Source organism: Gigantopelta aegis, chromosome 6 (genome assembly GCF_016097555.1).
Source record: "Gigantopelta aegis isolate Gae_Host chromosome 6, Gae_host_genome, whole genome shotgun sequence".
Lineage (NCBI taxonomy): Eukaryota > Metazoa > Mollusca > Gastropoda > Neomphalida > Peltospiridae > Gigantopelta > Gigantopelta aegis.
The window spans coordinates 43,983,738-43,997,981 of record NC_054704.1 but is presented as its reverse complement, the minus strand read 5'-3'; the positions used below and the strand labels follow the sequence as shown (position 1 = coordinate 43,997,981).

The following is a 14,244-nucleotide window of genomic DNA, read 5'->3' as shown; positions in this document are numbered from 1 at the left end:
ACAGCTAGGTGGGCCCGGGCAGTATGTTGCTAGTTATATATGACTATGATAGGCTATGATCGATAGGTCGACCTCTGATTATGAAAGACGAAATCAGAGCTAGACGGCCAGAAAAGGTTCGAAACCGGTTGAAAGCACAAAATACCCTTAAAAATTACCTATGCGCGCCAAAAACAAAAAGAAAGAAAAAAAACCCCAAAACACCCCACAACGACAAAAAGAAAAAAAGAAAGAAAAAGACACCCCCCAACACCCATGTGCAGAGGAGAAAGTGAAAGTTGGTAATAGTAGCCTATTTGGATCACGAACGTGCCTTTAGTTTTAAAGCCCATTTCCCCAAATTACTGGACAATTAGGAGCTGACCAGGGGCGTAGCGTGATCTGGACCGGGGGGAGGGGGAGGGGGGGGTCGAATATGAACCAAGTGGACCTTTTTCTATTTTGTTTTTGCACCACCAAAAACTCCATATGTATAAACCTGTATGTTTTAGTTTGAAAGCGGACCATTTGCTTCAGCGGGGGGACGGGTGGGGGGTCGTCCGAACCTCCCCCCCCCCCCCCCCATCCTACGCCCCTACTAACGTGAACTTGTTTACAATATTCAAGGTCTGTAAAGGAAGAAAAACCTGTTGCAACCACCTACGCTAGTATTTTTTAGATACGGGTTCCCGGGAGCCGATATGGATGCCAGTGACTGTGTAATTAGAAAAATCTTGGCATACTGGATCAACTGGACGTTCTATATATAGCATACACGACCAAATTGCATAAATGACTGTACTAATAACTTTTGTGGTATTTTAATTTTTAAAATGGCATTTATCTTCTCTTTTTTATGTCTTATGGAGGTTCCTTGTTTTTCATAGAATTTATTTTTTCTTTCTTTAGCCTAATATTAAATATGGATTTGGTCAACCAATGGCTCAATTTGTTATAGCTGGTAGTGTAGATAATATGATAGAGAATCAACCACGATATTCTCGACGGTTCGTTATGATTCACGTGTTTCTGGAATCTTCTTCCTAAGTATCTTCTCAAGCCGGTTTGAAGGCTATAACTTGTATGGGGGTCTATACTGTTATTTTGGTATTTTAGTGGATAAGTAAACGTTTCGTAACAAAGTTTTAACAGTTTCAACATGTCTGTAGTTGGAATCGATTTCGGAACGTCGTCTTGCTACATTGCTGTGGCGCGAGCAGGTGGTATCGAGACAATAGCGAACGAATATAGTGACCGACGCACCCCGTAAGTGGAGTTTAGCAATGTTTACAAGTTTTAATGGTTGCATAACAATGTTTAAATTGAAGGATATATCCATAATCGATGAAAAAAGAACCTGTAGTCAACATTGTGTGTATTAAAAAAGAAAAGAAAAAAAAGAAAAAGAGGCGTCCATCTTCATCCTCCATGATGATTTCCGTTGGGGGAGTCAACCAGGTCTTAACTAGCTTACAGATTAAACAAATAAATAAATAGAGAACAAAAATTTTGTTATTGATATTTACATTTATTGTGAAGCTCAGATTTTTTTGGATTTTTTTTTGTTAGATTGATTGTTTTTACACTTCAATAATTTTATTCATTGTATTGTGACATTTGTATTTTATTAATAAAGTTTGTTTTATATCAGTTAACATTGTTTTTAGAAGTTGAAACAGTTGGTTCTGGTTAGGTGGACTAATGAAATATTTTCAATTTCTGCACCTGTTAAGATATATTTTTTTTTAATTATAGGTCATATGTATCCTTGAGTGAGAAGAACCGAGCTGTTGGTGTGAATGCACAAAACCATGCAGTAACTAATTTCAAGAACACAGTGTGTGGATTCAAGCGTGTTTTGGGACGGAAGTATTCTGATCCTGATGTACACACTGAACAACAAAACCAGTTCCGTGCCAATGAAATTGGAGAGGATAAAGATGGCAATGTTGTTTTTCAGGTACATGTACCTCCATGCTGGTTATAGTGTTTTCCCTAGCTTGTTTTAGTAATTAGGAAAGTGTACCGCCCGTTCCCCCCATTAGTTATCGATCTAAAGAGGGATTTTTTGATGGGGTATATATATCCCTAACCCTAACCCTAACCCTAACTAATATTATCATGCTACAAAACGACAAAAAACACACAAAAAAACACATTAATAAACTATTATAAATGATGGGGGGGAACGGGTGGAGCTCTTGCCCAGTAATTAATTATAAAATTGCCTTTATTAAACACCAAAAAAGGTATTATTAATTAATAAAATATGCGTTTTATATCTTTTGTCATTCATTTATTAAAGCAAGCACATAAATTACATTAATGTTTATTTCAGTTAATTTTTGTGTGTTTTTAATGAAAAACAAGTGCTCCCAAAATGGTGAAAATGCCCCAAAAGTGTTTGGTCTACCATGCCTTGCCTAATTTCTAGGGAAATCACTAGGTTAGGAATACTATTTTCTCTTAACAGTAATGAATAAAGACGGAAAGTTAACATACAGTTAATGCAAATAAAATATATACTATTCAGGTTTTGTCCCGATTTCAGCCTTTTTGTGCATAAAATGTTTGTTCACAAAGTCGACTGGATTTGATCTGTAAGTGTAATATATTTGGTTATACTGTAAATCATGAAATTAATGCGAGCAAGTAATTATTGCGAAAAATGTGGTGAACACATCGACGCAATAATAACTTGACGCATTTTGTTTAGTCTCATTCCCAATACAAACAAATTTGCAGGATTTTACTATAATACTCATAATCATAATCAACAAATTTTATTACTAAATATATTCCTTTAAAAATGAAACAGTAGAAAATTATATACTAGTAACCGCAACCAACAATCCGTGCATATTTCTTCGAACCATTTGGCTCGACTCTATACATGGCATTTAAGTTAGACTGGTTGCAAGTTGTCACTGTTGCAATATATCGCATTTGTTAACGTCTATTACTGTGCTGCGCATCAAGTGTATAAAATCAGTCTAAAACATTTGTTAGAATAATACGTCTGCATTCGCATGAAATATTGTGCCCTCTAATAGCGACCCGTTTACCTTTTATTCCTACTGGTGGATTAATTAGAAGCAATCACCACACAAAAGTGCAAGGCATACCCTTAACAATAAGGTGTAGTTATACTAATTACACTACTTCAAGTAATTAGAGCTTCCTGGTTGACCCACCATGCGATTAGCTTCAGATTATGTAGTAGCTGTCAAAACAACTACCGACTTCTTTTAACATGAAAGATGAAGCCCAAACAATATAATAATAACACAACTGTGGTTTTTATGTGATGTGGACTTATGCCCGACGCATTAATAAAAATACGTATTTTTGTTCACTCATGTACGGACGCAATAATATCATGACATATTAATTACATGATTTACAGTATATATATTTGGTCCGGTGTTTAATAGGCCCAATATAATTACGTTACAGTATAAACACTGATTAGTATCAGTTAAATAGTTTAATGTTGTATTGCAACGTAGCAATAAATAGAAACGGTTTTATCCGGGTTCCATGACAAATGGCAGTTATTTACTTTTTTGTATTTAAATTGTAACCCATACTTCACAGTAATGATGACACATATTTATTTAACTGTAGTATTGATATGAAGCTTTTAAAAAGGTATTTCAACATAATTAATTTTGAAATGGGTATCACATTCCTGTTCAAATAAAGTTAGTCTTTGTCAAGCTGATTTTAATCTGGCATCAAAACTGCTTCTGCCAGGAACTTGTTTGGTCTATGCACAGCATTTAGAACTACATTGTATAATGATGTGTTTTATGACTTATTTAAAAAAATTTTTTATTCAGCTCATGTATATGGGAGAAAAACAGGCTTTCACACCCGTACAGTTGACGACAATGCTGTTCACAAAATTGAAGCACACTGCTGAGGCAGCCTTGAAGACGAAAGTCATTGATGTTGTTGTGTCTGTAAGTGGAAAAGGATTATAATCATCACAGAATGTTTTAACATGAAAGCAAATTAAATTGACACATCTGAAATAAGATTTGATATTTTGTTTATGTCAGTAGGGTTAAATATTAATGCGCGCGCACCCCCCCTCCTCCCCATATAATCAAAGTTAGGGAAGCTATTAATCACTCCCCTCAATTATTTTCATGTTGAAGTCTGTAATACGGCTTAAGAAATGAATTAAAATTGATCTGAACATAGATTTATTGTTAAAAAGACATGGAATATCATAGTTTTTGTCTCCACTGTTGACTCCATCCCCACCTCAGAATATTTTTATAATCACTAAACCTGATTGATGGAAAGAAATAAAGGAACACAGAATTATAGATGAAATTTAATTTACTACTAGCATTAAATAATTCTATTTCATATAAATTTATCAAGTTGGTATGTGGGATTGCAGGGGACAATATTTCAAAATGTTAGGTAACTGGAAGTCCGTTAACGTGAGTTTTACTTAGGTAACGTGAATATAGTTCTCGTAACCAATGACTTAGGCCTACTAGTACCTAATCTTAAAACACTTGAACTATGGTTCTGTGCTACACTGGTGGTTCAAATGTATTTAAAAGCATAAACTGATTTTCACTTTCATTACTGATATATGGTACTTTTAATTTTAGAATGTAATTGTTCACCACATAACCGATAGGTGGTTCTCGTGATTTTAAAGTTGCTAGTGTTAAATTGACTGCCAGTAACATCAGTGATAGAAATAAGCAGAATTTTTCACCAGTCCACCGGACAAATACATCTAGAAGAAATTTACTTATCCATCAATATTTTCACTTGTCCAAATAAATAGGCTGTTTTATAAAGTACAAGGACAGTGTTTTTTTGCTCAAAATGAAACTTCATTGAGTAGTTTTACTTGTCCACTGGACAACCACCAAGGTATGTTTTTTTTTGTTTGAGCAGATTTTCACTTGTCAGGACAAAGGAACAAGTGCTTATTTCAAACACTGAACATGGCCAACTTCTGACACTGTAGGTAGAGGGTTTTGATTGCATTCACTCTTAGCTGGGCGGAATGTAACCCAGTGGTAAAGCATTTGCTTGATGCGTGGTCGGTTTGGGATCAATCTTCATCAGTGGTCCCATTGGGCTATTTCTCGCTCCAGCCAGTGCACCACGACTGGTACATCAAAGGTTGTGGTATGTGCTATCCTGTCTATGGGATGGTGTATATAAAAGATCCCTTGCTGCTAATCGAAAAGAGTAGCCCATGAAGTGGCAACAGTGGGTTTCCTTCCCTCAATGTATGTGTGGCCTTTAACAATATATCTGACGCCATGTAACCATAAATAAAATGTGTTCAGTGCGTCGTTAAGTAAACCATTTCCTTTCTTCACTCTTAGCTGTAACTACTCGTGTGATCCCTTTTTTCAGGCAATATATTTTTGAATTAGGTGTACATTACATTGTAGCGTAAGCAACAGACCCCCTGTTGCAAATTAATTTCCAGTGCATGTACAAACGCATAAATGTTACATTATTTCAGTAAGGAAGAGCCATAGAAAAATAAACTATGAACACTGGAATAAGACTGACCCTTTGCATAGTACAGGAATCGTCTCGTCTTGTTTTCAGGTTCCGCTGTTCTTCACGGATACCGAACGGCGTGCACTGCTTGATGCCTGTCAGATGGCCGGGTTTAACTGTCTCAGACTCCTCAATGATACCACAGCCAGTAAGTAGAAAGATGAGAACATTACTCGAGTGTTCAGTCGGTACACCATGCGATCTGGAAATAAACAGCAGGTCGTGGACATTGTCTAGTACAATTGTCAGATTTGTCCAGATATAGTGGTGGTGATGTTAATTTGTTAAGTCACTTAGTTCAATATTTGTTTTGGTGAAACATGATTTTATGTTAATGAGTTACATATATTGTGCACTGGATCAAACGTTTGTGTGTGTAGTGGTGGGACGTAGCCCAGTGGTAAAGCACTCGCCTGGGCCCCCGTTTTACAGAGCGATTTTAGCTACTATCGAACTTAGTGATTTAAGGTTGATGTTACGCTACCGACCTTAACGTTTACAACCGTTCGACGAAGTAACCTTAGTGCAATTGTAAACCAAAACTTACTACAGTAGCAATCTTAACTAAGGTTAAAATATTATAATCCATCCCATCCTCCTACAAAAATGTTTGTTTGTAAATAATTTCAGTTTTGCTTGACGTAAGAAGAAAAGTAAAAGCGTTTTGGAAATAAAAAAATTTTAAAACTATTTTTGTGTCCAATTTAGAAAACAGTCGGCTCAAAAATAAATAACTTGTAGTTTTTATTTATAGATTGACGACAGTCATTCTTCGCACCCTTGTTTCGGCTTCATACACAATAAATATAACATATCCAATGGTATGTTTTTTTATATAATATATTTGACAAAATGTACTTTTTATATATTTCATCATTTTAAAATTATGTTTAAAATTATGAAAAATAAAAACAAACCGAAAGTAAACTGCGTTGTCTGCTCTCGGAATTATTTTGACAGGGGTCAAGGTTAGTAGACTAGTTTTTATTTTAATGTGGCGTAGCATTGTAATAATATAGCTAATTTTGAATTTAAATGACGTCAGTATTTCAATGACGTCACTATCCATCTTCTTATAATTTGACAATAAACTTGGTGTATGACGTTTCCTTTTTCATACACAATAAATAACACTGGGAAAATCCCAATGCAAAATTTCTATTGAAATTGTTTTGTTTGAACATTACTAATGCACATGTTTTTTTAGAAGAAAAAAAATCCTGGAATTAAAAAAATTGTACTATTTACGAAATGTGGATCTGAAGTGAAATTACGGTAAGATATGTTATATTTATTGTGTACGAAGCCAAAACAAGGGTGCGAAGAGTGACTGTCGTCGACCTTAATGTTAATGGCGAAAGAGGTCGTCCATTCCAAATCCGCTCGAAACACACAGCATGCCGAGGTATCCGATACCTTCATATCAGTTCCTCCTTGTTGATTGTGTCGAACTTTATGCTTCTATCGCAAAAAACACGTTCCATTCGTCTTTTTTCCTTCCTCAACGTTAATTTAAGATCGCGACCTTAGAGCTTACAATAGGTGCAGACCTATTGTAAATATTAATAGTAACTTAAGGTGATTGTAAGCTTAGGTCGTTTAGTAAAACGGACTGTCGATTGTAGGAAAAAGTTACGGTCGCTACCTTAGGCGCTAAGATTGCTTCGTAAAACGGGGCCATGGTGCGCAATCGGCCTAGGATCAATCCCCATCGGTGGGTCCATTGTTCTTGTTCCAGTCAGTGCACCATAACTGGGGATATCAAAAGCCGTGGTTTATGCTATCCTGACTGGGATGTGCATGTAAAAGATCCCTTGCTACTAATGGAAACATGTAGTGCATTTCCTCTGTTGTTAAACAAAACAAACTTTAACTTTTTCTCTGGGTAGTCTTCAGATTGCAATAACTAAAACTCTAAAAATATGAAATAGTCTTGCCGAGTCCATATACAAATACAAGATGAAAATCACATCAGACATGCATTATATTTCAAAGTAGGTGGCAGCTTATTCAAACTAGGTGGAAATGTCAAGCACGTTCCTAATCAGTTGAATTAATCTGTAATATAATCTGTGAAATGTAGTCGACATAGAAGTTATATAGTTGGTGAGATTTGCCTGCTTTGTAAAAAAATTATTACATATCCAGTGGATTGGTGTCTAAAACATGAAAGACTTTTAAATGGTTTAGCAGTATGTTCTAATTTATTCATATTTTTGTTTCAGCTGCTCTTGCCTATGGTATTTACAAGCAGGATTTGCCAGCAGAAAATGAAAAACCGCGGAATGTCATTATTATTGATCTCGGCTATTCTTCACTGCAAGTTGCAGCTGTCGCTTTCCACAAAGGAAAACTGAAGGTTTGATATATGTACTCTTTTTTTTTTTAATTTGCATTCCCTAATTCGTATTTACTCAGACCTGAAATAACAACAAAACAACAGGGAATAGATTAATTAAGACTGGTGGCTTTATTTTTTTGTTTTCAATGGAAAATATATGGGATTTTTTGTTGAAAAGGTGGTTTTCTTCAATAATGTTTGATAGACAACAATGGCAGAACGTTGCAGTGATTTTGAGGAATCAATAGCTGATTGTGACAGTTAATTTCATTAAAAATTTGATTGTTTTACCAAAAAAATTCATGAAATATTGGGATATGAATCTTTTTTTTGTTTTAAAAAAAAAATTGTAATCTGCAAAACAGTGATTGGGAATAATGGGGATAAATACCAAACAATTAACCCTAATTGCATTTAAGTAAGTGCAATTTTATAGATCTTTTTACATAATTTGAAACCAAATTATCTGATCTAATTATTTCTATCGGTAAAAATAGCAATGGAGATTTTTAACAATGCATTACTTAACCAGTGTAACTATTAGTGTTGGGCGCGACGTAGCTCAGTGGTACAGCGCTCGCTCGATGCGCAGTCAGTCTGGGATCGATCCCCGTCTGTGGGCCCATTGGGCTATTTCTCGTCGCAGCCAGTGCACCACGACTGGTATATCAACGGCCGTGGTATGTGCTATCCTGTCTGTGAAATGGTGCATATAAAAGATACCTTGCTCCTAATCGGAAAGAGTAGCCCATGAAGTGGCAACAGCGGGTTTCCTCTCTCAATATCTGTGCAGTCCTTAACCATATGTCTGACGCCATATAACCATAAATAAAATGTGCTGAGTGCATCGTTAAATAAAACATTTCTTTCTTTTTGTGTAAGTGCAATTTTATAGATTTTTCATATAATGTTAAACTAAATTATCTGATCTAATTATTTGTATCGTAAAAATAGCAATGGAGATTTATAACAATGCACTGGCCTCGGTGGCGTGGTTAGGCCATCGGTCTACAGTCTGGTAGGTACTGGGTTCGGATCCCAGTCGAGGCATGAGATTTTTAATCCAGATACCGACTCCAAACCCTGAGTGAGTGCTCCGCAAGGCTCAATGGGTAGGTGTAAACCACTTGCACCGACCCGTGATCCATAACTGGTTCAACAAAGGCCATGGTTTGTGCTATCGTGCCTGTGGGAAGCGCAAATAAAAGATCCCTTGCTGCTAATCAGAAAGAGTGGCCCACGTAGTGGCGACAGCGGGTTCCTCTTAAAATTTGTGTGGTCCTTAACCATATGTCTGATGCCATATAACTGTAAATAAAATGTGTTGAGTGCGTAGTTAAATAAAACATTTCTTTCTTTATAACAATGCATTACTTAACCAGTGTAACTATTAGTGTTAAAACATCATTATTGTTGTGATTGACTGCAGGTACTTGCCACGAACTCGGATCCCTATCTCGGAGGTAGAGACTTCGACAGAATTATTCTGGACCAATGTTGTAAAGATTTTAAAGAGAAGTACAACATTGACCCCAAGAGCCAGCCGAAGGCATACATCCGCCTGATGACCCAGGTTGAGAAGATGAAGAAACAGATGAGTGCCAACACAGAGCCCATTCCTCTGGGCATAGAATGTTTCATGGATGACAAGGATGTATCCACAAAAATGTCAAGGTAAATGCATTTTTATAATTAAAAAAAAGAAAGAAGAAGTTTTAAACAGACCTTGATGTCAAAAGAAAATGGAGTCGAGTTATTAATTGGAGAGTTGTCGGTCAAAGAACAGTTTGCTTTGTTCACCGGCATGACTAGAGCACATTGACCATTGGGTGTCAGACATGGTCATTTGTAACATGAAGTCTTTGGGGAAACCTAAACACCAGCAAGGTATCTTTTGTCTATGTACTTTCCCAACAGACAGGATAGTACATACCATGGCCAGTCATGGGGCACTTGTTAGGATGGGTCCACTCAGGTGGTTTGATCCTAAGGCACAAGCCCTTTAGATGATTGCTCTACCGACTGAGCTAGATCCCGCACATTTGTGAAATAAAGAATAATCTGTTTGAAAACATAATTCAATATCTCAGTTATAAATCTTTGGCAATATACATTGAATTTTCAAATTAAAACTTTTAGAAAGACATTTGTGGATTGTGGGCTTTAAATAAAAATTTTACCTTGCTTTTTCTCAGAGCTGAATTTGAACAACTATCAGAAGATCTGCTTACAAGAATTGAATATGCACTTAAAGAAATTTTAAAAAGTACCAGTGAGTATTGATGAAAATATTTATTTTATATGGAATTTATTTTGCCACTTAACAAATTCTATAAATGGTCAGCAAAACATTGATTGGTAATAATGGCCACAAGTGTTTATAAGTAAGCTCTGTTTATCAAAATGTTTTTTTGTTGCGTTATTTTAAACCTCATTAACTTCCCCAAAGTATCATCAAATTAGAAAAAATATATGAAAATAATTCTTACCCTTGCACATATTGTATGTATGTATAAACATTTTAGGTGGAAATAGATGAGCAAAAGTTATGAACTAGTACCCCTTCTTTTCTTTTTTTTATCAAAAATCAATCCAGTAGTCAAAAGGTTAAACATTGTATGCACAACTTGAGTTGTCAAGAGTGGAAATATTGGGTGGAAATTTTAGTTACCATTTGCTTTGATTGATTTTTCATTGCAGATTTAAAATCTGGTGAGATTCATTCAGTGGAAGTAGTTGGAGGTTCTTGTCGCATTCCCGCTTTCAAGCGGTTGGTGAAGGATGTATTTGGGTTGGAACCCAGTACCACGCTGAATTCAGACGAAGCTACTGCTCGGGGCTGTGCTCTTCAGGTTTGAAAATTATTTATTTTAATTTGTTATTCAAACTATAATTAAATTGTGTAAATTGATTGTATTTTGGACCAGAGGCCTTTTACTGAATAAACTGTCTTGTCTGTCTGTCTATTTTAGCAAATTATTTGAGATTGCTTGTATCAGTTTGAGAGTCACTGACCTGTTGCATTAATTATATTACACCAAGACTAATATATCAAAGCCTGTGGTATGTGTTATCCTGTCTGTGGGATGGTGCATATAAAAGATCCCTTGCTACTAATTGAAAAATGTAGCGGGTTTCCTGTTAGATTATATGTCCCAATTAATAATTGTTTGACATCCAATAGCCGATAATTAATAAAGCAATGTGCTCTAGTGGTAAAGAGTCAATGCATTAGCTACTGTAATTATTTCCATCGGTAATAATGGCAAAGGCGAGTTTTGTCTTGTCTTTTCCAAATGTTTAAATAACCATATATGTTTAGTGTCCAAAATAAGCACTCCCTGGACAAGCAAAATGAACCTCAGTGGTTGTCCAGTAGACAAGTAAACATTTATAATTATAATTATAATTAGAGTCCAAAATATCAGACTTGAGTACTCGAGGGTCAAACTTGACCCGTACCCGAGTACCCGACACTTAGACTAAGGACTAAAGTAAAATAGCATTTTGTATCTTATTTCCGTCGCTGAACATGGATGCCAAATCATGTCGTACTGCATTCCACACATTCGACTTAGTCTTTTGATTTACTTAATGTCTCGTAGCCCTAAAATGTAACTTCTCTTCCTTGCACGGGTACTTGAGTCCTCTGAACGGACTCGAATCTTGGTAGACTTGACCTGTGCCCGAGTACTCAAGTATTCATGGAGGCCTATTTATAATGATGTTTCATTTTGAGCAGTGAAAAACCAGCCTTGCACTGACAACTTATTTGGACATTTGAAAATATTGGTGGGTGGACAAGTAGATTTATTGATGTACTTGTACTTATTTCTATCGCTGTGTTAATCACTAGATCTATAGAGATTATTTACTGTATTTTCTTTCAGTGTGCGATTTTGTCCCCAACATTCCGAGTGAGAGATTTCAGCATTACCGACTGTCAACCATATTCCATCACCCTCACCTGGCAGGGACCCATAGAAGAAGACAGGTATGTCATAACATCAGTGGTGTGTTTGGTGAGGTGGGCGAGAATAAAGGTATGTCATAACATCAGTGGTGTGTTTGGTGAGGTGGGGCGAGAATAAAGGTATGTCGTAACATCAGTGGTGTGTTTGGTGAGGTGGGGCGAGAATAAAGGTATGTCATAACATCAGTGATGTGTTTGGATTGGTGGGGTGAGAAAAAGGTATGTCATAACATCAGTGGGTGTGTTCAGTGAGGTGGGGCGAGAGAAAGGTATGTCATAACATCAGTGGTGTGTTTAGTGAGGTGGGGCGAGAGAAAAGTATGTCATAACATCAGCGGTGTGTTTGGTCAGGTGGGGCGAGAAAAAGCTATGTCATAACATCAGTGGTGTGTTTGGTGAGGTGGGGAGAGAAAAAGGTATGTCATAACATAAGTGGTGTGTTTGGTCAGCTGGGGCGACAAAAAGGTATGTCATAACATCAGTGGTGTGTTTGGTCAGGTGGGGCGACAAAAAGGTATGTCATAACATCACTGGTGTGTTTGGTGAGTTGGAGGGAGAAAAAGGTATGTCATAACATCACTGGTGTGTTTGGTGAGTTGGAGGGAGAAAAAGGTATGTCATAACATAAGTGGTGTGTTTGGTGAGGTGGGGCAAGAAAAAGGTATGTCATAACATCACTGGTGTGTTTGGTGAGTTGGAGGGAGAAAAGGGTATGTCATAACATTAGTGGTGTGTTTGGTCAGGTGGGGCGAGAAAAAGGTATGTCATAACATCAGTGGTGTGTTTGGTGAGGTGGGGCAAGAAAAAGGTATGTCATAACATAAGTGGTGTGTTTGGTGAGGTGGGGCAAGAAAAAGGTATGTCATAACATCAGTGGTGTGTTTGGTGAGGTGGGGCGAGAAAAAAGTATGTCATAACATTAGTGGTGTGTTTGGTCAGGTGGGGCGAGAAAAAGCTATGTCATAACATCAGTGGTGTGTTTGGTGATTTGGGGTAACAAAAAGGTATGTCATAACATCAGTGGTCTGTTTGGTCAGGTGGGGCGAGAAAAAGCTATGTCATAACATCAGTGGTGTGTTTGGTGAGTTGGGGTGACAAAAAGGTATGTCATAACATAAGTGGTGTGTTGGGGCAACAAAATGTGGGCAGTTTTCCATCCTGTACCATTGGTTTAATGTGAGGCCCACAAAGCCATCTAGTAAGTGCTCTGCCTCATTTACAGGCCTCCATTTTTCTTTTAATTGCGCATTATTGTGTGTGTTAATTTTTGGTTTTTTAACTTTACTTGAAGGACCCAACTGATGTATTGTTGGATTCTTTTTTTTTTCTTTTTTTTTAAAGAATTAATTCACAGTTCATCTGTTAAAATGAATATTTTGTGTACAATTTCTTCAATTCGGTGTTCAGTAGGTTGAGTCTAATTGTTAATATTTATTATTTTACAGTTCAATGGAAGTGTTTCCTAGGTTTCATCCTGCACCTTTTTCCAAAATGTTGACATTTTATCGAAAAGAACCATTTCATCTGACTGCTCAGTACACATATCCGAATGAAATACCTTATCCAACCACAAAAATAGGTAAGTTGCAGTACTGTCATTCATTGTCAGGGTTTCTGACAAGAGGGTAAAATGGGTATGGCACCGTAACCAAATATTTTTGTAGATTTGTTTTTTTTAAGTTGAACGTTTTGACAAAATTAATTACTCTATCATTACTGTATGATTTTCTTAACCCTAACCCTAAACTTAACCCATTTTCTTTCTGGGGGAGGCCCTCCACAGCCCCCTGTTAACTGATTGCATTCGATTCCATAGCGCCATATCCAAACATTTCTTTCTGGCAGAAACACTGATACAGTATTTTTAATTATATATATATATATATTTTTCAAACAAAGTAGCAGAACATGAAATATTAATGTTAATATCAACTATTAGACCGAACATACGTTTTGACCACAGACATCCTAGTAAAGAACATTTCAGGTCTGTTTATCAACACACCGAAACACATTCCATAGTTTGCACATGCATCACACAGTTGCCCGTACCTGTGCGTGGGGTGTCATTCTAGATATTGACAATTTCCAGGAAGGTCGATTAATCACTGTGGAACATTATTTCTGTCAATCTTTTTCATTCCGTTGCTCATACAGTTGTTATTGTTTTGTTTTTAGTTATTTTTATTGTTTGAATTTGCAATTTACTGATTAAAAAAAAACCCGTCAACTTTCAAATTTCACTTCTGACCCTAATCATCCTTCAAGATCTTTGGTGGTCATAAAACTGTTATACTGAACTACCGGTTGTAATGTTTGCCCAATTAATTCACTATTATCATATAACCATTCCCCACAGCTAATATACCTTACAGTTTTGGCAATTGTTAATTCTTAT

At 36.5% G+C, this 14,244-nt stretch overlaps 1 protein-coding gene across 2 annotated transcripts in view; it reads left to right on the top strand.

The window, feature by feature from the left end:
- The first annotated feature begins 965 nt into the window (after window positions 1–965).
- LOC121375613 (heat shock 70 kDa protein 4-like) overlaps window positions 966–14,244 on the top strand; it is a 35,738-nt gene continuing 22,459 nt past the window's right edge. Inside the window, exons 1-10 of one of the 2 annotated variants that reach the window (XM_041503157.1) lie at window positions 966–1,245; window positions 1,735–1,939; window positions 3,822–3,944; window positions 5,581–5,680; window positions 7,758–7,891; window positions 9,303–9,547; window positions 10,069–10,145; window positions 10,574–10,725; window positions 11,764–11,867; window positions 13,292–13,425. In XM_041503157.1, the coding sequence (XP_041359091.1) occupies window positions 1,139–1,245; window positions 1,735–1,939; window positions 3,822–3,944; window positions 5,581–5,680; window positions 7,758–7,891; window positions 9,303–9,547; window positions 10,069–10,145; window positions 10,574–10,725; window positions 11,764–11,867; window positions 13,292–13,425 (1,381 nt within the window). In that variant the 5' untranslated portion in view covers window positions 966–1,138. The remainder of the gene's footprint in view (window positions 1,246–1,734; window positions 1,940–3,821; window positions 3,945–5,580; window positions 5,681–7,757; window positions 7,892–9,302; window positions 9,548–10,068; window positions 10,146–10,573; window positions 10,726–11,763; window positions 11,868–13,291; window positions 13,426–14,244) is intronic. The other variant, XM_041503156.1, reaches the window with a different exon arrangement.